Here is a 27,975-nt window from a genome sequence, read left to right on the forward strand (position 1 = left end):
TGGCTGGTGTGATAACCCCACGCTGGCTCTGGAAGGTGAGGCCAGGTCCCCAGGTCTCCTCCCTCCTCCCTGCTACTGACACACACACCCCTGATCCTCGCAATGCTACACCCAGCCATCCTCCAAAAAGAATGGGATGGTTACGGTCCCACCTTGCTCACTCTTAGGACCCTGTCCTCTGCGACCCCAGGGTCACCTACACTCAAAGCTGCATGGCATTCTGGAAAACCCATGCTGAGAACATCACGGGTGGGCTTCTGGGAGGTGGAGCATGGTGGGACTGAGCTCCAAGGGGCGAGGTGCTCGCTTGCTCACTCAGCTGTCCTAAGGGACACCTGGCACACATGGCCCTGGGCAGCATGGCCTGCGTGGTACACTGGGCTGTTCTGGGAGGCAGCCGAGCCACAAAGGTCCCCTCTAGCAGTGACCTGGTAGCCCTCTGCAGCCTGACACACACTTTGGTGGAGAAGCACCCTCCACCACTTCCCGTGGAATCTTCTGGAACAGCAAAGCCAGGCAATTGCGCACACACAGCAGGAGTGGATGCTGCTCTCTGCTCTGCCATGGCCTTGGGGAGAGAGGTCTTACAAGGACCAGGAAGGGAGGGGCTCTGAGGCCTGTATCCTACAGCCACCGTGCCAACTAGGCACCATGGGGGAGCCTTAGCACTGTCCACCCCCATGTCTGCAGCCTGGCGGGAGAGCCGTGCTCCCTCTGGGAGCCCTGGCCCTGGTTCCTTCCTGCCTCTTTAGACTCCTGGGGGTTGTGGGTTCCCCTAGGCTTGTGGCACATTGGCTTCCCCTCTGGGTTGGTGCCTCTCTCTCCCCTGTGTCTCATAGAACAGCTGCCACTGGGCCTGGGCCCACATGACCACCCACCTTCAGTCACATCTGCAGGGACCCTCGGTTGGCATCAGGAGGGTTGCCACAGGCCCTGGGGTTGGGACATGGGCACATCTTTCCCCCTTGCTCGATGCAGACAGTGGTGCTCACGGTTGGGGCTCCTGGACCTGCTCAGCTCAGGTGTACCCAGCCCTCATCTAGCCCCTTTCCTAGATGGCTGACTCCTCCAGGCAGCCCCACTCCCACCCCCACCCTGCCCGTGCCCACCAGGGACCAGCACAACTTGAGCATCCCAGGGCTGACTGTGGAGGGGATTGAGGGGGCAGGGAAGACCCCTCTCCCACACCTGATGCCTGGCACCGCAGCCCCCTAGCAGCCCTGGTGGTGCCAGATAGCCAGATAGTTGCTGAGAGCAGTGTGGACACAGGGCAGAGGTGTAGACACAGGGCTGCAGTGTAGACAAGGGGCAGTGGTCCTCAGACGAGGTCCAGAGACTCGGGTACCCTGAAAAGAGTAACAGGGTCCATTTCTGCTCCAGCATCTCTCCATGGGACAAGCTCAGGTGAACACATCCCAGCTCAAGAGACCACCGGCTGGGAAACAGCTGACCCAGCACCCTGGACCCCAGAGGGAGGCAGTGCTGGGAGCTCCAGGGTACAATCCTAGGTTCAAATGATCTGGTTGGCACAGCTTGGTGCCTGGGAGGACCTGCCCGGTTGGTACCAGAGAGAGCTCGGGGCCTGGCTGTGCCAGGCTGGCAGAGCCATTGGGAAGATCCAGGTGGATCTTGTGCTACAAAGGGCATCACCCGTGTCCCTAACACAGCCCCATTCTCTGGTCTCAGCCAGGTTTGTGGAGGCTGTGGCCAGGGAGGTGAAGAACACCAACAGGAAGATCCCGCCAGCCACCTGGGGAAGATGTTAAGAAGCAATGCGGACAGGCCTGGCCTGCATGGTGCAAGGTGTCCCCTCAGGCCCCCTGTCACCTGTGCCCACCTACACCTCCCTTCTCCCCCTTCCCTGGCTAGGGCTGCTCCCCAACCTGCTGCAGGGCTCAGTTGCCCACAGGGACCAAGGTAGGATGGCCCCCATGGAGGCCCTTGCTGGTTCTTCAACTACCACCCAGAGCACACCCCACCCTCTGGCTGAGCCTGACCCACCACAGCGACCCTGGGGGGCGGCACCCCTAGGCTTTCCTCATGTGGCAGGGGGCAGGGTGGGTGCTGTTGACAATGTGCCTTATTGGGGCTGACATCTGTGGTGCCACGGGTTAAGCCGCTGCCTGTGATGCCAGTATCTGATATGGATGCTGGTTCCAGTCCCAGCTGCTCCACTTGTGATCCAGTTCCCTGCTATGGTGTCTGGGAAAGCAGCAGAAGATGGCCCAAGTGCTTGACCTCCTGCACCTGAATGGGGGACACAGAAGCAGCTCCTAGCTCCTGCCCAGCCCAGCTCCGGCCATTGCAGCCAGTTGGGGAGTGTACCGGTGGATGGAAGACCTCTCTCTCTCCCTCTCCCTCTCCTCTCCCTCTCCCTGTCACTCTCTAACTCTTTCAAATAAATAAATCTAGAAAGAAGAGAAAAAAAAATACAGAGTGCTGAGTGACAAGCAGGAAAGAGAAGCCAGTTCTGACCCAAACTCAGAACACAGGTGCCCCCTGCCCAGGGCATGATGAGCCCTGCTGGCCTCTCCTCCCCCAGCATGAGCCGGGACCAGGAGCACAGAGAGCACCCTGAGGGGGCCAGGGAGAGTGATACAAATGCCAGGCTCAGCACAGCCATGAGCAAAGGGGAAATGTGGGTGGGGAGGGGACTGAGGGCCAGCAGCAGCCTTGGGACTCACATGAGGGATGGGAAGACTGGTCCAGAGTCCCCAGTGCTGTGTGAGGAGGTGGGGACAAGTTCTGAGACCCTTCTGGGGCTGCTCAGACTCCATAGTCCTGGGGGCAAGGCCTCTGTCACCACCAACTTCCCCTGCTGTGGGTGAGTGTGGGACAGCAGAGAAGAGTGCAGGACTCGCTGTCACGGCTGGTGATGCTGATGTCACTGCCAAGAACATGACATCATGTTCTCCATGCAGGCTGCACGGGGGTGGGGGAGGGAACACGGCTGCATTGGGGCTGTCTGTATAGTTGCTGGGGCACACACTACATGAGGGTTGAGGGCGCACAGAAATGGCCCAGGTGTGATATCCTTCCCTTGGAGATACCTAGGCCAAGGAAGGAGGCCCCAGGCCCTCTGCTGGGACAGGCTGCACATCCTCACCCCTCTCTGCTCGTGTACAAGCTGCCGCCCTGGGCACCTGCCAGACCCATACTCTGCACCTGCACCTCCTTCCAAGGCTGCCTGTGGTGCTGTGGCCAGGAGGAGCCCACTCAGGAAACATGAGGGCCTCTGAGATTCCAGGCACTGTGTGCACCCACACCATTCCCGTGGGACCCCATGACACCCCAAGGAGCAAGGCTGGTGACCCCCAAGTCTGCTTTCCACTTTGCCCCCAAAATGCCTTGGATAGTCCTGTCCTAGTCCTGGGTAGGCCTGCTGAGCCTGGGGTAGGCGGAGAGATGTGAGTGTGGGTGAGTGGGGGGCAGACAGGACACCATTTCCTGTACGGGGAGAGGCTTCAGCCACAGGCCCTTTGCCATTCCAACAGGCAGAGAAGGAGAGACAGCCCCTGGCAGGCAGATTCTGTGACTGTTTGCTCAGTGCCAGCCCCCACCAGGGTCCCACTGGGCAGCGGAAGGGGGGCAGCATGGATTTAAGTAAGCGACACCGATTCCAGTGCCTTCCACACAAGCTACCCGGTTGCATGGCACAAACGAGCCCAAAGTCACATGGAAAACAGCGCTCAATCAGGCGGGCCTGGCCAGCCCCCTCCACCTCCACACCCAAAGAGGGTCTCTTTGCAGAGGATGGAGTTGTGCTCACTGTGGGGCGGGGGGTGGGCCTGACCTTCACCACTGTGTCCTTATGAAAAAGGGGGAATTGGGGCCGGCGCTGTGGCACAGTAGGCTGAGCCTCCACCTGCAGCACCAGCTTCCCATAGGGGCGCAGGTTCAAGTCCGAGCTGCTCCACTTCCCATCCAGCTCCCTGCTGTGGCCTGGGAAAGCAGTGGAAGATGGCCCAAGTACTTCGGGCCCCTGCACCTGCATAGGAGACCCAGAAGAAGCTCCTGGCCATTTGGGGAGTGAACCAATGGATGAAAGCATTCATTCATTCTCTCTCTCTCTCTCTCTCTCTCTCTCTTTTCCCTCTTATACCTGGGTGCAGGGCAATTGAAATTGCACAGGGTGGCTCAAGATTCCAAGACTGAGCTCCCCAGGTCCCTGAAGAGACACCACTAGGCGGTAGCTGGATGTAACTGGATGCAAGGCAAGCTGGGCACAGTGTGTGTGTGTGTGTGTACCACCTATGAGAATGCACACCACTTGTCTGTGTGCCACCTGTGTGTGTGTGTGTAAGTTCCTGCTGGCCTAGGGGAGGAGCTCTTGCACCCCACGGGCACACTCTGATTCTCTCTCAGACCTGTGAGGGACCATGCAGTGTGGGGGAGGCAGGATCCACCCAGGGAGCCCCAAACAGCCTTTGATCTGACGTGTGGACCAGGACGTAGGCCTGCCGTGCCCAGAACTCCTTGTCAATTACTGGCACATCCTGGCATTTCCCCAAGCACGTGTCCCAGTGGGCTGGATGCAGCCCACAGGGAGGTGTTGGACCCTGGATGGTTCTCTGTGACAAGAGCCTTTACACAGTAGGCTGCAGACTTTTCTAGCTAGGGGGCCAGAAGCCCCGCCTCCCCTCCCCACCCCCACCTCAGACACAGCCCTCCCCCATGAAAAGGATACACAGTAAGCCACAAGCCTCCAGTTCTCGGGCAGAAAATGGATGAAAACACCAAAGCAGGAGGTGGTTATGAGCAGGAAGATGAGCCAGGCCACCACCTGGGACCAGTACAGGGGCAGCAACCAGCCGTTCACCCGGGCCAGCCGTTGGGGAGGGGGCTTCTCCTTGTCCCCAGGCCAAAGTTCTGGGAGACTTGATTGGAACAACAGTTACACGGGGCCATCTGCAAGGCAGAGAAGCAGGGGGTGTATGAGGCTGCTGGCTGAGTTAGGTGGTAAGGGGGTGGGGCTGTGCCACCCACCTGCCATTGGACACCTGCACCTGTTGGCACTCCCAGGGCAGGGCGTGACTGAGAGGGAGACCAAGAAAAATGGGATGGGATCTTCCCGTAAAAGTTTCTGAAGAAGTGTGGCTTTGGGTCTCAAGTAAGTTCCAAGGGTGACCCAAAGGTGACATTGTGACCTAGGAGGACTTGGAAAAATCAGAGTCCTTGGAAGAAAAACCCAAGACAGACAGTGCATGGATGTGTTAAATCCAGCCACTGACGTCAGATCTAAAACAGCAACAACACAATAGAGGTTCTACAGGGGGTCCCAGGTGGCTGTGGGCCAGAGACAGACCCCCAGCCACAGGATCATTCAGTTTAAGAGGGGTGTGTCTGGCCGGGTCTGTGGTGTAGTGGGCTAAGCCTCCACCTGCTGGGCCAGCATCCCATATGGGCACTGGTTGCTCCTCTCCTGATCCAGCTCCCTGCTAATGTGCCTGGGAAAGCAGTGGAAGATGGCCCAAGTGCTTGCGCCCCTGCACCCACGTGGGAGACCCAGAAGAAGCTCCTGGCTCCTGGCTTTAGATCAGCCCAGCTCCAGCCATTGCAGCCATCTGGGGAGTGAACCAGTGGATGGAACACCTCTCTGTCTGTAACTCTGCCTCTCAAATAAATAAAATCTTTCAAAAAAGGGGTGTGTGAACGGTATCTCCACAAGCTCTCCTGCAAAGAATCACCCCAAGGTTTTACTCCACCCAATCTGAAAAGTGGCCGGATCCAAGCATCCAAGCGTCACTGAGCGAGTGCGGGAAACATCACACATAGTTGCACTTAAATGGAGTGCAAACTAAAAGCAAAAAGCAACCAGTGTTAACAGCCCAAGCGCAGCCAGCGCCATCAGCGTTGGTCCCCGGGGGCCACTGCAGGTCAGCTGCAGAGTGCGGGGACCCCGCGGGCGGGTGGGAGGGAGGTGCATGGGGATGCAGAAGGCACCTGGCCTGATGCCCTCTCCTCACGGGTTCTTCAGTCAGGTGTCATGGGATTGGTGGCGTGGATCCTTCAGAAAGTGGAAAAGGGAGACCTGGAGGAGGGGGAGAGCACAGCAGGTGGTGAATTAGCCTGGGTGCGGCTCGACTGCCACCTACAGGGCAGCAAGGGGAGTGCACGGCTCAGCCACCCAGCATCCCTGGTGGTGGTGGGGTCCCATTTTCTCAATGTCATTTCTGCCCACTGTGATATCTGGATGTCCCTCCACTTCCCTCCTCCTCCCCCAGCCCTGCCCTGCCCTGTGTGGTGGTGTTGAGGTGGCAGAGGGGGAGGTCAGGTCACAGCAGGTGCAGCCCCAGAGCCCAGCAGGTGAGAGCGAAGGAGGAATGAATGAAGGAAGCTTCTTTTGTTGAGGCAGCACCCAGCCCCAGGAATGGTGAGACAGCCACAGAGAATGCAACACGCGCCTGTCTAGTTCTTACCACCTGGGATGTCCCCAAGAATGAGGAGAGCCAGGGACGACCAAACGTGGCCCTGGCTTCTCTCTCTCAAATGAGATTCTGCTTCCTGGTGGGGTGGAAGGGGCACAGTTAGAAGTAGGACCCAACAGAGGGGCTTGGGGCTGCCGGGTTCCAGGCCCTGGCACAGCCTTCTCCCCGGAGGACAAGGTGGCCGTTCTGGGCCATTTCCTCTGTGCCGCGGGGCTGGGGACAGAGGCTGCAGAGGATGTGTGAGGGCATCCAGGGAGCTGTCTGTCCATCCATCCCCACCTCAGCGTGCGCACACACACCACACACCAGACACACCAGACACATACCATACACACCACACACGTACACCACACACACAGCATACACATCATATACCATACGCACCACACACCAGACACACCTCACATCAGACACCATATACACCACAAACACACCATACACACTATACAGACCATACACACCACACACCATACACACACCATATGCACCACGCACATGCCAAACATCACACACCATACACACCACACACATCACACATACAACACACACACCATACCCACCACACACACTATACACACAACACACACACCATACACACCACACACACTATACACACCACACACACACCATACTTACCACACACACACAATATACACACACACCATATGTACCACACACACTATAGACACCATATAGCATACACCCCATACACACTACACACACACCATAGACCACACACACACCATACACCACACACCATACACATCACATACACTATACACATTATGCAGCACACACACACCATACACACCACATACACACCACACATCACACATCATATACTCCACACAGCATACACACACACCACACTATACACACCATACGCACACATTATATACACCACACACCATACACACGCAATACACACCATACATACCACACAGCATACACACATACCATATACACTATACACACCATATACCACACGCACACCAGATACCAAACACCATATACATCACACACCTTACACACTATACACACAATATACACACTATACATGCCATACAACACATACACACCACACATACCACACACACACACTACACACCATACAACTATACACACCATATACCACACACACCATACACACCACACACACAAATACACATCACAAACCATACACACTATATACACCATATACCACACACACACCATACGCACTATACATGTCATACACCACATACACACACCATACACTTCACACACTCCACACAGTATACACCACATACACACCATACATCACATACACACAGAGCATATACACACACCATACACACCATATACCACACACACACCATACACACCACACACACACCATGCATATCACACACCATACACACACACCATACACACCACACACACACTATACACACACCATACACATTATATACCACAATACACTACACACCGTACACCACACACCACACCATACACATATCACATACCATATACCATACACACACCACACACACCATACATACACACCACACACAAGATTCCACACACATACACCACACAGCAGACACACCTACACATATCTACATATGTATGTATCCCATACACACACACCACACACCCCACCCATGTACCAGACACATCTTCACACACACACAACACATTCACTACACACAGAGCTACCACATATACCCACACCTCCATCACACACATACCACTTCCCCATTATACACACACCACACCCCACATGCACACAGCATACACATACACATACACACTACACACCATCACAGTACACAGGCACACATGTGTGCACTGCATGGTTCTTTGGGCTCAGAACCCTTCTTACTGATGTCACCCTGCATCCTGGGCTGGGGGCCTCCAGCCCCTCCCCCTGCCTGGTCAGGGGCCTGCTCTGGCAGGCTCCCTGGCCACCTGGCCTCTGCCCTGGATGCCGCCCTGGCACCCCACGGGCCCCAGTGGGCTCATCCTGTTGAGTACTTGCCATGAAGCTCTTGGAATCCCAATTCTGGGATTCTAGGGCCGTCTCAGAGAATGGTCGCTATGGGGCTGGGGCCCAGTGTCCCCAGTCACATCCGTACCCCATTTTGGACCCTGGTTTTCATCTTCCTGGTTGGGAAGATGGGGGAGGGCTCTGTCCTGTCTCAGTGGGAGGGGCCAGCACCTGGTCAGCTACCTTCACAGGTGTGTCACTGCTGCTCGAGTTTGGGGGCCCTGCCTGGCCCCACCAAACGCATCCTGGCCTCTACCAACTCCTGGGAGGGGCCTCAGCCACCTGCTATCCATTCCCACCTGCTGCAATGACAGCCTCCTCCCTCACTGTCCACCACCCTTGTAACATGGCATCAGGATGGGCACCCTAAGGCACACATCATGGGCGTCCCAACCGGAGGCATGCTAGTGGTGCCTGTCCACCCCTCGGCCACTCTTGCCACCCCCACCCTACCGCCTGGGGCAGCCCTGCCCTCCCATCTTCCACCCCCCCCCCCAAGAAACAGCCCTTCAGCTCAGCATCAGCTCCCCACAGGCTCCCCCCACCCCTGGGTACCAGAATCCCTAACTCACCGCAACTGCAATCAGATCTGGATGGCAAAGTCCAACCAAAGGCTTCTCACTCAGCGAATGCTGACTTGAGAAGTGAGGAGGGGCCCTGTGGGGTCATAGAGAACCCAAGGTGCCTCACAGAGCACAGGACCTGGCAACCATGGCAACGCCACCACGGTGGTGGGGGGAAGGGAATGGCTCTGACCTGGCTGGGTGGGTGTGGGGGAGGGGCTGTGGGATGGATCTCCCAAGTCCCTCCTGAATCTGGTTCACAGCTCTGGGTTTTTTTTGGGTTTTTTTTTTGAGAGTTATTTAGTTATTTGAAAGTCAGAGTTACACACACACACACACACAGAGAAAGAGAGAGAGAGAGAGAGAGATCTTAAATTCGTTGGTTCACTCCCCAGTTGGCCACAATGGCCAGAACTGCACCAACCTAAAGCCAGGAGCCAGGAGCTTCTGGGTCTCTCACATGGGTGCAGGGACCCAAGCACTTGGGCCATCTTCTACTGCTTTCCCAGGCCACAGCAAAGAGCTGGATCGGAAGTGGAGAGGCCAGGACTTGAACCAGTGCCCATATGGGATGCTGGCACCACAGGTGGCGGCTTTACCCACTACGCCACAGTGCCAGCCCCCTTGTAGTTTTGGGCCTGAGCCCAGGCCTTCCTTTTTGCTGCCAGCACTCTGGGGAGTGGCCTTGGCCACACAGGGTACGTGGCATCCACACGGATGAATCTCAAACATGTGCTCAGCAGATGTGAGACACAGAAGGGCACCTGTTCCGTGAGCCCACTGGTGCACAGGGCCCAGGGCAGCACAAGTCCACAGGTAGAGGACGGGGATGATGAGTGCCAGGAACTCGCAAGGGTTGCAGGGGCAGGGGTGGGGGGGATGAATGCCAATGGGCTTGGGGCTTCCTTTTAGGGCAGAATGTTCTGGAACTTGAAAGAGGTGGTGGCTGCACAGCACTGTGAAGGCACCAAATGGCAATGGATGTAAAAGAGTGGTCAGGGGCCGGCACTGTGGTGTAGCAGGTGGAGCCACCACCTGCAGTGCTGGCATCCCATATGACCGCTGGTTCGAGTCCCGGCTGTTCCACTTGTGATCCAGCTCTCTGCTATGGCCTAGGAAAGCAGTGGAAGATGGTCCAAATGCTTGGGCCCCAGTACTCATGTGGAGGACCTGGAAGAAGCTCCTGACTCCTGGCTTCAGATCAGCACAGCTCCGGCCATTGTGGCCATTTGGGGAATGAACCAGTAGATGGAAGATCTCTCTCTCTCTCTCTCTCTCTCTCTCTCTTCCTCGCTGTAACTCTGCCTTTCAAATAAATAAATTTAAAAAAAAAGTCAGTGGTTGATTTTATGCCTTGTGAAACTGTATCAAAATGGATTTTTTTTAAGAAAAGGCAGGCACTGGGTCTGATGAATTCTTTGCTTCCATCCTGAGCAGTAGGGTGGGCTGGGGGAGATGGACACAGTCCTGGCCAGGGCCGTCAAATGTCCCATGTGGCCACTGTAGGGTTCACCAAGTCACAGCATCTCCAAGGGAGACCAGGGCCACAGTCACCACCTTCTGCTGTCTGGACCATCCATGACCCATCTGACAACACCTGATGGGGCCCCAAGGTGGAGCCCGAGCCGGCCACGAGGATCTGGGCTCAGGCCTGGTTCCATCCTGCCAGGCTGTGCACAGGGTACCCAGCGCCCGCGTGCTGAGTACCCAGGACTCACGGCCGTGTCATAGGCAGGCTCTGGGGAGGGCACTTCTGTCCTGCTTTCTGAGTCCCATGGGACCGCAGGCCATGTCCCACTGTCCGGCCTTCCCAGTAGCTGGGCTGCTGGCCTGGGGGAAGCCTGGGGACCAGCCATGGGAGCGAGCAGGTGGCAGCATCGGGGGCCAGCACTGTGGCTGCAGCTCCCCCCACCACCTTATCTCCCGGGGGTGTGGGCTCCTTCCTCATCCCTTGTAACGAACTCCTCTTCTGCTCCCTGTGGCCATAGCTCCGTGATCCTTCCTTCACAGGCTGAACAGTTTTGCTGCCCTCTCTACTGGCATCCATTGGGAACCTCTCCGAGGGCTCTTATCCACTCCAGCACTGCAGCCCACTGCCCAGCCCCCACCCCTATCCCAGGGAGCGGGGTGTCCTCTCACTGGCTCCCTGGCACTTCAGGAGTGCTCTCTCATTCCCAGCTACCCAGAACCTGCCCCCCATTGCCCCCATGCCTGGCTTGGTACCATATGGTTAAAACAACATGGTTCCAAGGATAATGCAATCGAAAGCATGGGGCTTGTGAACTCTGCCTGAAGAAGGATCCACACCTACGGCAGGGTGCACAGGTGAGCACGTGGAAGGAGTGGAGGGCACGCCTGGTGCCCCACACTGTGGCTGAGGCCTCTCAGCCAGGCGCCCTCCAGTGCTGGGCTCACCCCTCCCCAGCACAGCCCTGCCTGCCCAGGGCACAAGCATCTCCCAACAGCACCACCCGGACATCAGGGTTTACAAACGGGCACTGTACCGCCAACAGTGAGGACCAGGAGATCCCGCACTCAGCCTGCAGGGACCTCTGTTATCAAGGGGTAGCTCCCTCTTCACACTTTCCCTGTGGGATAGGAGCTGGTCAGCCCTGAGGCCTCTGGGCTCAGGACGCCAAGTGCTCTGTGAGCTGTGCTGGATGAAAAGTATCCGAGCTTGGAGGCCTGGGTGACAGAGTGGGAGTGGGCAGGGGGGTAAGGGAGGTCTCCAGGGCAGGGGTGGCAAACACCCAGAGCCCTTTGCACAAGCCACACCCCACAGTCAGACCTGACGCATTCACAGCATGGTGAGCTTCGGCTGCAAAACCAGGGACCAGACTGGCGTGGACCTCCCGTCATAAGCAACAAGAAAATGCCCAGCACAGGCCTGGGGCAGGTTCCGGCCATGGCCAAGGTCACAAAGGGGACCCAGCAGAGAGGCAGAAAAGAAAGCCAGGAACTGCACTCCCTCCCGTGTCTCAGTCAAACTCCTCCAGCCTGTCCCCAGCCTGTGAGAAGGCATAAGCTGGCTATGACAAGCCAGGAGCTCACACTCGGCTCATGACCCGCGTCCCATCCCCGAGGGGCATCTGGCCAGGCCCTCAGGCTCTGCCTGTGCCTAAGAGCAAAGAGCAAAGAGGGCTCTGGGTGCAGCCGGACAAAGCCTGGGAAAGGGTCCCGGGGACTCCAAGCCACCCAACAGCCCTCAGGAAAGGGGGCTTCTATGTCTTGAACGTGCAGGCGCCCAGTCCAGGGCGCAGATGCAGACCCTTGTGAGGTTCCAGCCCGCAGAGAAGCAGGGAGTGGAAACCCAATGAGGAGGTGACAGACGGCAATGCTCCATGTGTTCCTAAAGGCAAAGGAAACCCAACCGTGGAAAGTGGACAGGGCCACGGCCAACAGAGGAAGGAACTTTGGGAGGTTCAGGGCTTACACGTGTCCTCAGAATCAGAGGCCAGGAAGAGGGTGGTGCCGACTGCTGAAGATCAGTTCCCAGGCTTTCCCTATTCTATGAGAGCTTTTACCCTCTGTCTTGGGGACAGTGCTGTGGTGTAGTTGGTTAAGCCTCTGCCTGCAGTGCCGGCATCCCATATGGGCACTGGTATGAGTCCTGGCTGCTCCACTTCCAATCCAGCTCTCTGCTGTAGCCTGGGAAAGCAGTAGAAGATGTCCCAAGTTCTTGGGCCCCTGCACCCATGTGGGAGACCTGGCAGAAGCTCCTGGCTCCTGATCAGCTCAGCCCTGACAGTTGCGGTCTCCTGGGGAGTGAACCAGTGGAATGGAAGACCTCTCTCTCTCTCTTTCTGCTTCTCCTCTGTGTAACTCTGACTTCCAAATAAATAAAAAATAATTCCTTAAAAAAAATGGACTAACAAATGCAAAGCTTCACCAAACCCGCGTGAAGGTGCTGGGTGGCGGGGGTGGGGTGTGGGGAGGATTTCTCAGCCTCAGCACAGCAGGACATGGGGCAGGGTATCTAGAACCACCACCCCACTTGACAACTGAAACTCACTGCAGGCATTGCCTCGTGTCCCTGGGCAGCGACAGGACGGAGGAGACACTGCAAAACCCTAGCTCACGGGAATCGGAGATGGCTCCTAGGCATCAGAGCAGCACACGGGGGATCTGGAAGGAGGAGACCTTTCCCAACGGTCGCCCTGGCAGCGAGTCCCCCTGGGCAAGTGGGCACTGACCCGGCCACACAGCCAGCAGGGCCCACAAGCCCCCTCCCCCCACTGTACAGGTGCACCCCAAGTCACAGTGCAGACGCAGCTAAGCCACCTGCAGGCTCAACAGAGGGTTGTTCCGGCCTGCCTGGAAATGCGTGACCCAAGAGGGGCCCTGTTCCCACACCTGGCACTGCCCCCAGGTGGTTTTACCAGGTGCTTCTGACGGACTGGCCCTGGACCCAGTTCCTTCCCATGAGCTGTAGATTTACTAGGGCGGCTCCCAGGACGCAGGGAACCCGCGCCATTTCTATCTGGGGGCATCCAGCACCACAGGTGCTCGTGCGACTCACCTGGAGCACCCAGCAGCAAGATGACCTCGGGGTACAGGGTCTCCCGGAGGGGAAGCCCAGAGTGCCCCCCCCAGTCTGTGGACAAATGAGACAGACACGCGTGAAGCTTCTGTGAACACCGAGTAAGCAAGAGGCAGAGGAGGTGCCCTCAACACCGGCTGCTGAAACCCCTGGTGATTTATTTGCCAGGCTGGGTCCAGCCCTTGTCAGGGACAAGGGGACCACACCTGGCTCACTGCTGTGGCCAAGGGAGCCCGGGGGGCCAAGCACACAAACTCTGCACAGACCAGCCACCCCCTCTAAACATCTCATGGGGTGACTGAGCGCTGAGTCCTGTGACAGCACTTGCAGAGGTGTGAGGCAGAGCCCCCAGCCCCAGGCCTCCCCTCTCTCTCTCTCTGGTGAGCAGTGTCCCAAGCCAGGTAAGCCCAGAGCCACCCAAGGTGCCCTCTGGCTCAGCGCTCTGCCTTTGGAGTCATGCCACAGGTGAGGTCTCCCAAAGTCCCCAGGGGCGCCCCAAGACTGAAAACCGCACCTGCTGATACCACCTTGCAGCTTGGGGCCTGCACACTGCCCTCGCCCGGGACAGCCCTCTCTCTGTCACCCCTGCCTGAGCACAGGCACCCACTGGGGGGAAGGAGGAGGGTCACTGCTGTGAAAGTCCTGTTGGGAGACTTGGAAGACTGTGGCGTGTGTGTGTGTGTGTACAAATGACACAGGCAGTGTTTCCCAGCTCGTCCATCCCAAAGGCAGAATGCATCTGGCTATTGCGGCCACCTGCGGAGTGAACCAGAGGATGGAAGATCTGTCTCTCTGTCTCTCCCTCCCTCTCTGTAACTCTTTCAAATAAACAAATAAATCAATCTTTAAATAAATAAATAAATAAATTTTAAATAAACCAGAGCAGAAGGCAGAGAGTAAACTGGCAACAGTGGCTCACCCCAGGGCCACAGTGGGTGGCCTCTGCACGTCATTGTGACCACCGCACAAACAACTATTCTGCACTGCTGCTGAGGGACTGTGCCCCAATTTGGGGGGGGGGGGGGTCTTCAGATGACAGCGTGGAACAGAACCAGGGCAGGGAGCCAAGACCCCAGGGTGCTGGGGGCAGTGCTGCACAGGAAGAGACCCACAAGCTGTGCCACACAGCCAGGCCAACAGGACCCTGTGGGAACACACACAGAAATACTCCCAGAGATCCCATGGGGAAAGACGCAGCCACAAGGGCAAATCGGGCCATCCAGGATACCCCAGAAGGATTGCTCCTTAGTCCTAAAACCAAGGCTGCTCACTCACCCCAAAAAGGCTCAACAGCAGGTGTCAAGAGCCACTCGGCTTCCAGAACTCTCATTCTCTGCTGACGCAACCGTCATGAGTGATAGGATGATGGATCCCAGACCAGCCCTGTTCAACAGAAACACAGTATAGTCATACACGAAATACTTTGTCCTTCAAAGATTTTATTTATTTGAAAGGCAGAGTAACAGAGAGGGAAACACACACACACACGATCTTCCATCCATTGGTTCACTCTCCAAATGGAGCCAGCAGCTTCTTTCGGGTCTCCCACATGGGTGCAGGGGTCCAAGCACTTGGGCCATCTTCCACTGCTTTCCGAGGCATAGCAGGGAGCTGGATGGAAGAGGAGCAGCTGGGACAGGAACAGGTGCCCACAGGGGATGCTGGCACTGCTGGTGGAGGTTTTAAACGCTATGCCACAGTGCTGGCCACGAGAAATTACTCTTCATGTATCTAGACAACTGCAGCATCGTTCACTTAATCTGATACGCTGAAAACAACTTTATTCTAAAACGTAACCCACAGTCTTGCATACGTTTCCTTTTTCACATTAGTCCCAGATGGGGAGGGAGGGAAGAGGAGAGGGAGCAAGCCCAGGACAAAGACCAACAGCACTCAGCCACGTGTGACATCACATCAGAGACATCTCTTGCTCGGCCAAGTCCCAGAGAAAAGGAGGAAAGAGGTGGCAACAGGAAAATGCTATTGGAGGAAATCCTGGCTGAACGTCTTCCAAACCCGATGAAAACTATAAACCGAGAAATCCGAGAAGTGAATTCCCACTGTGCATACCACTTCCACCACAGGCTCTCCCACCACACACAACACTCCCATCATAGGTGCCTCCCACTATAATCACCACTCCTACCATAGGCTACTCCCACTGCACATATACCACTCCTTTTTTTTTAACTTTTATTTAATAAATATACATTTCCAAAGTACAGCTCTTGGATTACAGTGGCTTTTTCCCCCCATAACTTCCCTCCCATCTGCAACCCTCCCATCTCCCGCTCCCTCTCCTATTCCATTCACATCAAGATTCATTTTCTTTTTTCTTTCCTTTTTTTTTTTTTTGACAGGCAGAGTGGACAGTGAGAGAGAGAGACAGAAAGGTCTTCCTTTGCCATTGGTTCACCCTCCAATGGCCGCCGCGGCAGGCGCACTGTGGCTGGCGCACCCCGTTGATCCGATGGCAGGAGCCAGGCACTTATCCTGTTCTCCCATGGGGTGCAGGGCCCAAGCACTTGGGCCATCTTCCACTGCACTCCCTGGCCACAGCAGAGAGCTGGCCTGGAAGAGGGGCAACTGGGACAGAATCCGGTGCCCCGACCGGGACTCAAACCCGGTATGCCGGCAATGCAAGGCAGAGGATTAACCTAGTGAACCACAGCACTGGCCATTTTCAATTATATACAGATCAATTTACTATATATTAAGTAAAGATTTCAACAGTTTGCACCCACACAGAAACACAAAGTATACTGTTTGATTACTAGTTATAGCCTTAATTTACATTGTACAACACATTAAAGTCATGGGGAGTAAGTGCACAGTAACTCCTGTTGTTGACTTGACAACTGACACTCTTGTTTATGCCATCAGTAATCACCCTAGGCTCTTGTCATGAGTTGCCAAGGCTATGGAAGCCTTTTGAGTTTGCTGACTCAGATCTCATTTAGACAAGGTCATAGTCAAAGTGGAAGTTCTCTCCTCCCTTCAGAGAAAGATACCTCCTTCTTTGATGGCCCGTTCTTTCCACTGGGATCTCACTCGCATAGATCTTTCATTTAAGTTTTTTTGTTTTGTTTTTTGTTTGTTTGTTTGTTTGTTTTTGCCAGAGTGTCTTGGCTTTCCATGCTTAAAATACTCTCATGGGCTCTTCGGCCATATCCGAATGCCTTAAGGGCTGATTCTGAGGCCAGAGTGCTGTTTAGGACATCTGCCATTCTATGATTCTACTGTCACACCACTCCTAACACAGGCTTCTTCCACCATAATACACCACTCCCACCACAGTCTTCTCCCACCACACACACACCACTCCCACTACAGGCATCTCCCAATGCCTTCCTCAGCCCCAGGGTGCACTGCCACTCCTTCTGCCTCTCAAAACACTCCATGGCTTTTGTGAACAGAACAAGCCACGCTTATGAAGAACAAGTGGAGGCCCAGGGCACGTTCCATATTCTCAGGGGTCAAAGTGCTTCAGTTGCAAGAAAAACGAGAGAAGCCACAGTGGCTGGTGGTCACAGGCACCCCTGGAGAAAGTGACAGGAATTCCCAGTGTGCTGAGAGCAGCAGGCTGCAGGGCTGGGCAGGGTGGGGGCAGGGTGCCGCCCCCAGCAGTGGCCCAGGGACTTTGGGCAACAATGCAGGGGGTGTTGCTGGGCTCCCTGTGACAGAGTTCCCAACCCCAAGAACTAACCCCAAGGTACAGGGCGCAGCACCCAAGGAGGCCTGCTAAAGCAGGTGCACCTTGGGGCCAGCATCGTGGAGCAGTGGGTGAAGCCGCCACCTGCGATGCCCTCGTCCCACATGTGCGGGGTTCGAGTCCCTGCTGCTCCGCTTCCAGTCCAGCTCCCAAGCTGGCTCGGGTGTGCGGGGCTCCTGCCATCCATGAGGGAGACCTGGGGGAGCCCCTGGCTCTTGGCTTTGGCCTGGCCCAGCCTTGGCTGTTGTGGCCATCTGGGGAGTGAAGGCATTTGGAAGATCTCTCTCTCTGTTTCTCCCTTTCTCCCTGTACTCTGATTTCCAAATACATAAATAAATCTTTAAAAAAAAAAAAGGAAAGACAAAGAAGCCGGTGGGCCCTATCAGCAGCTAAGGGACAGCCTCTCCTGCCAGCAAGACTGTGCAGCTGGGTAAGTACCGCAGCCCCGGTACTGCTCTGCGAAGGGCCCAGGAATCTGGGAGCAGTGAACAAACACACACTCTGCCTCTCTGTCCAGAGCCCTCCGCACAGGTGAAACCCAGAATCCCAGCACCAAGGGCCCCCGAACCCAGGCCACGGGACAGCACAACACAGGGGCAGGAAGCACTGGCACATGGGGACTTGCACAAATAAACCGCTAGCTGCTCCTACAAGGTGGCCCCCTCCTCTCAACTGCAAGTGATGCATGGGACCACCCACCACCAGTGTACACACGACCAAGCCCACCCTTGGTCACCTGCATGCCCACACTGAGTCACACCTACACAGGTCACACAGGAGAAGCGACTGACTGGACACTTATTTAAGAAGGACACCAACAGGGGGAAGAACAGGAACCAGAATTCCCTCAAAACTCTTTTTAAAACCAACTGTTGGAGGCCCACACCAGTGCACAGCACGCTAAGCCACCTACGACAATGACAGCATTACATACTAGAGCGCAGGTTCAAGTCCTGGCTGCTCCGCTTCTGATCCAGCTCTCTGCTATGGCCTGGAAAGGCTGCAGAAGATGGGCCAAGTGCTTGGGCCCCTGCACCCACGTGGGAGACCCGGATGGAGCTTCTGGCTCCTGGCTTTGGTCTGGCTCAGATTGGCTCTTGTGGTCATTTGAGGAGGGAACCAGTAGATGGAAGCTCGCTCTCTCTCTCTCTCTCTCTCTCTCTCCTCCACTTTTCAATAATAAATTAATGTTTAACAACATCAACTGTGAATGATGCAAACTGGTTCAGTCTCAGTGCTCAGCCACCACAGGGAAACACAGGGTGGGGGATTCTGCGTCTGCACAGAGGGGACAGGCTCCTTGAAGGGTCACCAGCTGGTGACTGCACGGAGGACACAAAGCCACAGGAGCACCACCCGCAGCCCCTGTTGGTCTCTGCAGCGGCCATGCCCGTAGCCCCAGGGGTGCCCGTTTTCAGCCTAGTGTGTCCACAGCTGCAGGAACAACACAAGGGAGCAGCGTCTGCCCTGCAGTGGGCAGGGAGCCCCCACGCGAGGCAGCTGCCCAGAGGGGGCCCAGCCGTCGTCTCCTGTGCTGTGGGACAGGCAGAGCCTCGCTCACCGACAGACACTGTGCACTGGGGCGGGGAGGGGCATCAGAGCACGAGGGGCTACTGAATGCTAACAGCTCAGACAGGAAGGGGCCTGCCTGGGTGGTGGCAGATGAGTGGTGGAGCCAGCCACGTGGGCTGGTCAGGCCACAGCAGGCAGAGTGGTGTGGCAGTGGGTGGGAGGCTGCCTCAGCCCTCTGCCTCCTCCATCCACAGCAGCCACTGGGGCTGCAGGGTGGTGTTGCCATGGTGACCAAACCACCCTTGGAACACCCAGCAGGGTCTAGAGCCTGCCGATGCCTTCGGGGGTGACCTCTGTGAGTCACCTAGGCAACTCGGTCACCTCCCTCTGGAGGGGCAGGGAAGGGACGGCTGGTTCCCTCTGTACAGGGTCCAGCTGAATGCTGCCAGGGCTGCACCTGCTGTCTCCCGACACCTGGGTCCAGGACACAGACCTGGAGCTTCTGAAGAACCAGGCTCCTCCCACCCAGACCAGCAGCTGTGAAGGGCGTCTATGCCCATGGGACGCCTGCCCACATGTCACCTCATGACCTCCCCCAGCTTTCTGCTCTCCTGGTGGTTTCTACTGGGATGTGCACAGCCTCAGGAGCAGGTTCCCCAGCAGCAGCCCCGTCTCTGCCTGCTGAGACAAACCCACGTCCCGCATGACGACACAGCGAGCCGCCACTCCTGCAATCAGAAGGCCCAGAGCAGGGTTCTACCTCTCCTTCAGAGCCAGGCCGCAGAGACGGCGGGGTGGGATGGGACGGCCGCGGCCTCCCCTGGCCTCACAGCTGGTGACAGCTCAGGGCCAGAGGCAGGAGCAGCCCAGGTGCATGGGAAGTGCTGTGCCCCACCCACACATGACCCGGACAGCCCTGGCTCCTGGATGGATAAGGTCGCAATGCAGGATGGCGAGGAGCAGGAGGTGCCATCTGCCTTCAGCGAGGCTGCCTTGCAAACAAACCCACAGGGAGACTGACACCCGGGCTGCAGATCAACGGGTCTGGAACTTTCTGCCGAGCCGAGGTGAGATGGGCCACGAGCAGCCACAGAAAGGAAGAGACCGGCCAGGGGTGCGTACCCCAGAGCAGAGGGGTCAGCCCCATGATGGTGACCTTGGGTGGAGCACGCCACCTTTTCGCTGTTCTTCCAGTTTCTGCTCACACACACCCATCGCAGACTAGAACTCACCGGGCCGCCATGGCTCGCTGCCATCAGTGGGTCCTTCACTTGCTTCCCACCGTAAAGCTGCTGGCAGGGCCTCCTCGGCCGACCTGTAGCACACGGTACCTGCTCTTGCCGGTCACTGTGTTATCACGTGTTGGCCTGGAAAGAACAGAACAGAAATCAACCCAGGCCACAACGCCCCACAAACGGCAGAGTTCCAAATCCTTGTCAGAAAGAGACCGGAAGGGAAATGCAGGAATCGTGTGGAAAAAAATTTTGGCTCTCCGAACCTAAAAAAAAAAAAATAATTTTTAAGAACTGAGAGGGGGCCAGTGCTGTGGCATAGCGGGTAAAGCCACCGCCGGCAGTGCCAGCATCCCATATGGGTGCCAGTAAAATGTCCCAGCTGCTCCACTCTGATCCAGCTCCCCACTATGGCCTGGGAAAGCAGTAGAAGATGGCCCAAGTCCTTGGGCCCCTGCACCCATGTGACAGACCTCAAAGAAGCTCCTGGCTCCTGGCTTTGGATCAGCCCAGCTCCAGCCATTGCAGACAGTTGGGGCGTGAACTAGCAGGTGGGGGGGATTTCTCTGTCTCTCTGATTCTGTCTGTTTCTCTCTACCTTTCAAATAAATAAAAATTAAAATATTTTTAAGGGGCCGGTGCTGTGGCATAGTAGGTAAAGCCTCCACCTGCAGGGCCGGCATCTCATATGGGCACAGGTTCCAGTTCCAGCTGCTCCTCTTCCAATCCAGCCCCCTGCTAATGGCCTGGGAAGGCAGAGGAGGCTGGCCCACGTGCTTGGGCCCCTGCACCCACGTGGCAGACCTGGATGAAAGGGTAAGAGGAAGCAAGTGTCGTGGATACAGACACACAGAACTCCAACAATCATCCCAGAAGACAAAGTCCGTTCACCTTGAATGCTGTGGCTGACTGGTACACAGGCAGGGTCTCGTCTCCGTGTCTCACAGTCCATCCGGGGTCTGATTATCATTGAACATCCAGGAGCTTCACATCCATCTCAGGAAAAGCAAAATATCCATGAAAAGCAATCTCGACTGAGCAGATGAACCTGAAACAGATTTCCTTCTTTCTTTAAATGTATTTTTGAAAGGCAGAGTTACAGAGAGAGAGAGAGAAATATCTTAAGATGGCCACAATGGCCAGCGCTGGGTCAGCCAGGAGCCAGGAGCCAGAAGCTTCATCTGCATCTTTCTCGTGGGTAGCAGGGGCCCAAAGACTTGGTCCATCCTCTACTCCTTCCCCAGACGCATTAGCAGGGAGCTGGACTGGAAGTGGAGCACCTGGGACATCAGTCAGTGCCCATATGAGAAGCTGGCATTGCAGAAGGCGGCTTTACCCACTAAACCACAATACTGGCCTCAAACCTACATTTCTGAATGACACAGACATCCTTAAAATACAAACACTTAATACCATTGATCAAAGTTTGTTTCCTAGAAATAAAAAACCAGGATGACATTGCAATGCAGCAGGTTTGGCTACTGCCTGCAACGCTGGCATCCCATACGGACAGTGGTTCAAATCCTGGCTGCTCCACTTATGAGCCAGCTCCCTGCTAATGCACTTGGGAAAGCAGTGGAAGATGGCCCAAGTGTTTGGAGACCCACACCCACATGGGAGACCCAGATGAAGCTCCTGGCTCCCGGATGACCCAGGACTGGCCATTGTGGCCATCTGCAGTGTGAACCACCAGACAGAAAATCTGTTTCTGTATCACTATCTGTCACTTGCCTTTCAAATGAATAAACCTTTACCAATTATTTTAAGAACTCTAAAATACACGCCTTTAAGAGAGGGACAGGTATCTTGGCTATAGCAGTAGGTCCACCAAGAGTGTTGTGGCTCCGGCCTTGACACACACGTCCACGGTATCCCTGATGCCCCACGTGGCCTTTCTGTCTGAGTGGACAGAACGAAGGGGTCCGCTCCATGTCCTTGAGCCCTGTCTCACACGGTCCACAATGTCTGTCTACCCATGGCCCAGATGGGAGAAGGTGTCTGCTCCACAGCTCACATGGGAGTGGGCGGGGCAGACCCCTCAGAAAAGAAAGATGGCGCCTCACACGTCCCCCAGTGCGGGCTCCTTGGAGTCAGCCATGGGTACGTCTGGAGTCGCTGGAGGAAACTTTCCAGAAGCTGTTGAACAGGTGCACTCCTGTTGTCAGCTGATAATTGAAGAGAAAAACAAGTGAAAAATGAAAATTGAATAGAAAACTGAAAATTGAATAAAAAATAAAAATTAAATAGAAAAATGAAAATCAAACAGAAAGCCATTGGTCCGTAGTGTTTACCGTTTTCTGCTTCACAGCCCTGTGTCAGAACTGGGGACACCAAGCTCCATCAAGACTCAGCCTTGCCTCCCACAAAACTCTGGGTGGGAAAGGGGGCACTAACAGTGTCGTTTCCACAAATCCCTTAAAAAGAAGCACGAGATGGAGCCTCCACTTGTCCATGCATTTCCAGCTCCTACTGTTCTTGTGCCTGACAGGCCCACCCCGTGAGCTCCAAGTCCCCTCCAGGCCTCTCATCCTCACTGAGAGCAAGGCTGGGACCCAGGAGCGTTCACCTGCCAAGTCCCTCCTCTGGATGCTGCCCTGCCTGCTGCTGACATGGTACAGCTGCTGCAGGACCACGGGGAGGGAGAGAGGCAGAGTCACAAGACATCTCCCGGGGCTGGCGCTGTGGTGCAACAGGTGCAGTGCCGGCATCCCATATGGGCACTGGTTCTAGTCCCAGCTGTTCCACTTCCGATCCAGCTCTCTGCTATGGCCTGGGCCAGCAGCACAAGATGGCCCAAGTCCCTGCATGGGAGACTCAAATGAAGCTCCTGGCTCCTGGCTTCAGCCTGCCCCAGCCCTGGCTGTTGTGGCTATCTTGGGAGTGAACCAGCAGATACAACATCTACCTCTGTAACTCTGTCTTTGAAATGAAATAAATCAATCTAAAAAAAAGAGAGAGAGAGAGATCCTCCAAGTTCCCACAAAGCCAGTGCATTTTCCAATTTTTTTTCCCCAAGACTGGGCCAGGAATCCTCACCCTTCAGAACAAGGACCCCTTTTGTGCCCCAGACCCAGTGAATCTTCCAGGGGCCAAGTGCGTGGTCCCAGGCCCACCCCCACCTCTGTGCCCAGGCCCACCTCCCCAGGGGTCCCTTGGCCCCTGAATGCCAGAACCCTGTTAGAGTCAGAAAAAGCCCACCGCCCGAGGAACGGCTCCAAGAGACTTTTCTCTCATGCAACCAGCAAAGGGTTAAAGATTTATTGATTATCCAGCATGCTGGGGCTGTCTGATCATACATGAACAGAGCAGCCCTGAATAACCAAAGGTTAGGGTTTATAAAGGCAAAAACCGCAAAACCGGGAAGGGGGGAATACATGGTTGCTATGCACGGTTGCTATACACAGTTGCTAAAATCAAAAGAGCGTACATAAAATCAAAAGAGAGTATATGGTTACTGGGGTTAACATAACCTAAAACCTAAGTGAAATTAATATTTATCATAATCTTGACAATGCCAGTTACAATATTACAATTAGCAATTAGGACTTGACATTAATGTAAGACACAGACAAATCACATCTTTATTATTAGCCCAGGTAACCCAGGTGCAACCTTTCTACTTTTAAGCTTGAGCAATCATGCTAGGGGGTTTTTGTGCATTGCCAAGGGTGATGTCGTGCACTGCTATTGTCCGACTATTTGAGATCATAGTTTCAGACCAGAGTCTCACGGTGGGGGAGGGGGTGCTTTCTCAGAATGGAGTCTCAAGTGCTCCAAAATGGGGTCCCTACTGTCAAGGTGCTACTTCACTCTGTCTTATTTTTACAGCTGTACCAGGAAGGTTTAAACCTGTAAGCTTAAGCTTAACTTTTTACACGCGCACATATACAATTTTAACTCTTCAACCCTGCCCACCATCACCCTGGACCCCCTTAGTTCCTGAGCCCTGCCCACCTCCCCAGGAGTCCCTGAACCCCTGAACCCTGGGACCCCGCCCACCATCCCCCCTGTAACCCCCTCAGTTTTCGGCCTCGCCCACCATCCTGGACCCTCTAAGCCCCACTCCTGGGAACCAGCCCATCATCCAGGGACTCCCTTCAGCTTCAGTCCCCAGGACCCCGCCCATCTGCCCAGAACCCCCTTAGGTCCCTGCCCGGAAACCACCCCCAGCCCCTCGGCCCCACCCACTACCCCAGGAGCCTCTAAGCCTCATACCTGAGACCCTGGCCACATCCAGCCATGACCCCCCTCACCCATTATCCTGGGACCTTGTAAGTCTCATGCCCAGAACCCAGCCCACCACCCAGCTTGGTTCCCTAAACCCCTGGGCCCTGCCCACTATCCCGGGACCCTTAATTTAAGCCCCATGCCCGTTACCCCAGCTGTTAGGAAACTGGCGCAGTTTTAGCCAGGTGGCCGCATGGCCCAGCTACCTGAGCCAGGCTCCACCCCCATCCTAATGGGATTCCCTGCTCCTGCATCCCAGCCCACCCTCGGGCAAAGTTTTAAAAGAGCCTGTTCCTGAACACGTGCTCTCTTGGCTCGCCTCTCCTGCTCTCTCTCCAGCCTCCTCCTCTGGTCTCTTGGCTCGCTCTCTCTCGGCTCCTCTCTGCTCTCTTCTCTCCTCACTAGCTCCTCTCCTCTCCTCTCTGTTTCTCTATTTCTTTCTCTCTCTTTTTCCCTTCGCCGCCCCTTCACTCTGGTCTGTAGGGTGTTCCCCAGTAAACCCTTTCCCTTCCTTCGGTGTCCGGTGTGTTTTGCGACGGCTGACATGACACCACCGGCCACTTCCAGCCGGGACACCCTTCACCCACTCTCCAGGGGACCCTGTAAGACCCACGCCCAGAACCCCGCCCACCACCCAGCTGGGACCTCTCAGCCCCCGGGCCCCGCCCACCACCCCAGCTGGGACCTCTCAGCGCCCGGGCCCCGCCCACTCTCCCGGGACTCACCTGGGCTGCTGTACCCGGGACCCCGCCCGTCTCCACAGAACCCCCTCAGGCCCGTGCTCAGGACCCCCGCCTCAGCCCCCGAGCCCCGCCCACTACCCGGGACCACTCCTCACCCCGCCCCGTGCCGGGACCCGCGCTCCTAACGTCCCCGGGCGCGTTAAAAAGCGCCGCCGCCTCACCCTCGTCCGCGGAGCGCCACCCCGTCTCGCGCTTCTGGCCCAGGGCGGCCCGCTCTGGTGGGGAGGGGGCGCCGCGCCGGGAGCGGTCCCGCCGCCGAGCGCTTCCGGGTCAGAGGGCGCGCGGCGCGACGGACGGGCTCGAGGCAAATTCAAAGGCGGAGTCAGCGGCGGCGGTGGGCGTGAGGCTGCGGTGGGGGTCCGCTCTGCTCGTGGCGGCGCCGAGGAAGAGGCCGTGGGCGACCTGAAGCAGGCGTCGGCCTGCGTGGCTGACCCCACCTGAGGGGCGCACCGCCAGGGAGGCCCGGCAGGCCCGACCCGAGGAGACCCCCCTCCCCCGCCGCCGCCCCGATCTGGCTTCATCTGAAGGAACCCTCAGGCCGCCATGACGGGAGCAGGAAGGTCCAGCATGAGGAAGAGCAGGAAACGCGATGACGTCACGGCGGTGACGTCACAGCGTTTCTCAGAGCCTTTCCCAGGGATTTGCCGTCTTTCCATCCTCAGCCTGTCTCCCTGCCTTGTGACTTGGAGCCCGGGCAGGACCTGGTTCTGTCTGTCCTGGGCAGCAGGCAGCGGGGTCACGTAGACCTGCTCCTTTGTGTTGGTTGCGCTCACCCCCAGTCTCGGGGATGGGGGGAAGAGACCTCCTCTACCAGTTGTTTTGAGGGTGCAGTTCAGGGTGCTGCACTAAGTTGCAGTGGAGTCCAGAGACGCCTACGCGCCAATCTCACGAGTGTTCAGGTCAGAGACCTCTGCGCACAACCGCACCAGCTATGCACAGGGGACAGCACAGGGCAGGCACGGAGGTGTGACGTCAGAACCAGCTCAGGGAAGCCACTGACTGCTGTGCTGGCATCCCATATGGCAATGTTGAGTCCCAGCTGCTCCACTTCCGATCCAGCTCTCTCCACTTCCAATCTCCACTTCATATCTCTCTCTCTGCTTTTCAAATAAATAAGGATCTTTAAAAAAAAAAAAACCTCCACTCCTGTTTATCATTACAAATCGATATGGATTCATAATTGGTAATGATGACAATAAACACATCTAAGGAACATGATGGCGTAGATTCCAGGAGGCGCCTGTTGAGCACTGGTTGAGGGAGACACTTGGATATAAAACAGAAACAGGAGCCTAAAGGAGAGAATCAAAGCCCAAAGCCAATGACCAGTTAGAAAAGACACAGATGTATTAAGTTCCGCTATCGGGAAGAGCCGTTAGTGATACACCCAGGAATGATGGAGATAAAGGAGAAAGACAGTGGCCTCAGATTTTCCTAACCTACATCAGTAAATGACCTCAGTTGCCAGCTGTAGTCTGACTGTGGGAGTAGCAAAAAACATAAAATGTTTCTCAGTAAAACAAACAAAAGTGTACTCAGTATGAACACACCATGTGTAGAGAACTTATTCTTAAAATATTCTACCATACCATGAGACAATGGTGAATTCCAACTGCTTCTATGTTTGGGAAGTCTTTGGGAAAGCAGGAAAGTAAGAAAAGGAAAGATGTTTAGATACCGAAGAGAGCAGAAGCCTTAATGAGCAAGTTGCTCAAGTTAGACAGGTGGAAATCAGAGTAACACAACTCCAGGAACCAAAATGAAGGAAAAATTCTACTTTCACAATCTAGTCATGGAATCAGGATTTCTGGTCCAGGCATTTGAGTCCTATGATTATCACTGCTTTCTTAGCTCCAGAGCAATGGACCCTTGTGTAGTTTCCAGAGCCTTCTTTATGTCTTTATTCCTCAGACTGTAGATGAAGGGGTTCAGCATGGGGGTGACCACAGTGTACATCACCGAGGCCATGGCAGGTGAGTGTGAGTTGTGGCTAACAGATGAAGTGAGGTAGACACCTAGATGTGTGCAATAGAATAAGACAACAATAGGTGAGAGGCACAGGTGGAGAATGCTTTACACTTCCCCTGAGCTGAGGGGATTGCACAGATGGAGGAGATGATCTTAGAGTAGGAGCACAGGATCCCAGCCAGTGAACCAACAGCCAGCAGCACAGGTATGAAGTATATGACCATGTCATTAAGAAAAGTGTCAGAGCAGGCAAGATGGGCCACCTGATTCAGTTCACAGAAACAGTGATGGATTTCCAGGGGCACGCAGAAAGACAGCCGCAGCACCATTAAGCTTTGTAACAAGGCATGCTGGACACTGATGACCCAGCACACCAGGACCAGCTGCACACAGAGCCGGGGATTCATGATGACCATGTAGTGCAGGAGGTGACAGATGGCCACAAACCTGTCATAGGCCATCACGGCCAGGAGAAAGTTGTCCAGCCCTGCAAAAAGCAGGAAGAAGAACATCTGGGTGATGCAACCTGCATAGCTGATGGCTTTGCTCTGCATCTGGATGTTCACCAGCATCTTGGGGACGGTGGTGGAGGTGAAGCAGACGTCCACCAAGGACAGGTTGGAGAGGAAGAAGTACATGGGCGTGTGGAGGTGGGGGTCTGAGAGAATGGCCAGGATGATGAGCAGGTTCCCAGCCACAGTGACCAGGTACATGGAGAGGAAGAGCCCACATATGAGGGGCTGCAGCTCTGGGTCCTCTGAGAATCCCAGGAGAAGGAATCTTGATGTTTGTGAATCATTCCTGATGCCATTGGTTGAGACGACTACCAGGAAAGAGATAATTACATGATCACTGAGGAGCCATTGCTCACATTGGGGAAATTCTACCATTTATATGTTGCAGGCAAACACTGATTTATATACACTGTGCATGGATCTGGTCCCTGTAGGACTCATTTAGTCCATTTGAAATTTCTTACTAGCATCTCTGAGCAGAGTTTCTTTCCCACTTAGCATTTTCT

General features: G+C 55.6%; 1 protein-coding gene, 1 long non-coding RNA gene and 1 pseudogene across 3 annotated transcripts in view; all 3 read right to left on the reverse strand.

The window, feature by feature from the left end:
- Window positions 1–26,078, reverse strand: LOC149121585 (uncharacterized). 2 transcript variants are annotated; one of them, XR_016223386.1, is made up of 4 exons: window positions 6,420–6,710; window positions 5,944–6,031; window positions 4,688–4,908; window positions 1–1,750 (listed from the first exon to the last, which is right to left on the reverse strand). XR_016223386.1 is itself a non-coding variant. In XM_089316524.1 (2 exons), exons 1-2 carry the CDS (start codon window positions 25,505–25,507, stop codon window positions 22,107–22,109), a joined length of 435 nt encoding a protein of 144 aa, XP_089172650.1. In that variant the 5' UTR covers window positions 25,508–26,078; the 3' UTR covers window positions 21,684–22,106. The 2 variants fall into 2 exon arrangements, 1 of the variants encoding a protein (XP_089172650.1); XM_089316524.1 differs by lacking the exons at window positions 1–1,750; window positions 4,688–4,908; window positions 5,944–6,031; window positions 6,420–6,710 and adding exons at window positions 21,684–22,181; window positions 25,148–26,078.
- Window positions 21,186–27,975, reverse strand: part of LOC149121586 (uncharacterized) — a 51,737-nt gene continuing 44,947 nt past the window's right edge. The window contains exon 3 of the long non-coding RNA XR_016223388.1: window positions 21,186–21,296. This is a non-coding gene — a long non-coding RNA (uncharacterized LOC149121586). The remainder of the gene's footprint in view (window positions 21,297–27,975) is intronic.
- LOC100340716 (olfactory receptor 7A17-like) lies at window positions 26,823–27,970 on the reverse strand (annotated as a pseudogene).

Source organism: Oryctolagus cuniculus, chromosome 16 (genome assembly GCF_051225735.1).
Source record: "Oryctolagus cuniculus isolate XC-2025 breed Fujian yellow rabbit chromosome 16, ASM5122573v1, whole genome shotgun sequence".
In the NCBI taxonomy this organism is placed as follows: Eukaryota; Metazoa; Chordata; class Mammalia; order Lagomorpha; family Leporidae; genus Oryctolagus; species Oryctolagus cuniculus.

Excerpts from the sequence above, each read along its gene's own strand:
- LOC149121585 (XM_089316524.1), bottom strand. The coding sequence starts at position 25,507 with ATGAAGCCAGATCGGGGCGGCGGCGGGGGAGGGGGGTCTCCTCGGGTC. Across the intron at positions 22,182-25,147 it reads GTGGCGCTCCGCGGACGAGG|CTGACAACAGGAGTGCACCT; the intron begins GTGAGGCGGCGG and ends TTCAATTATCAG.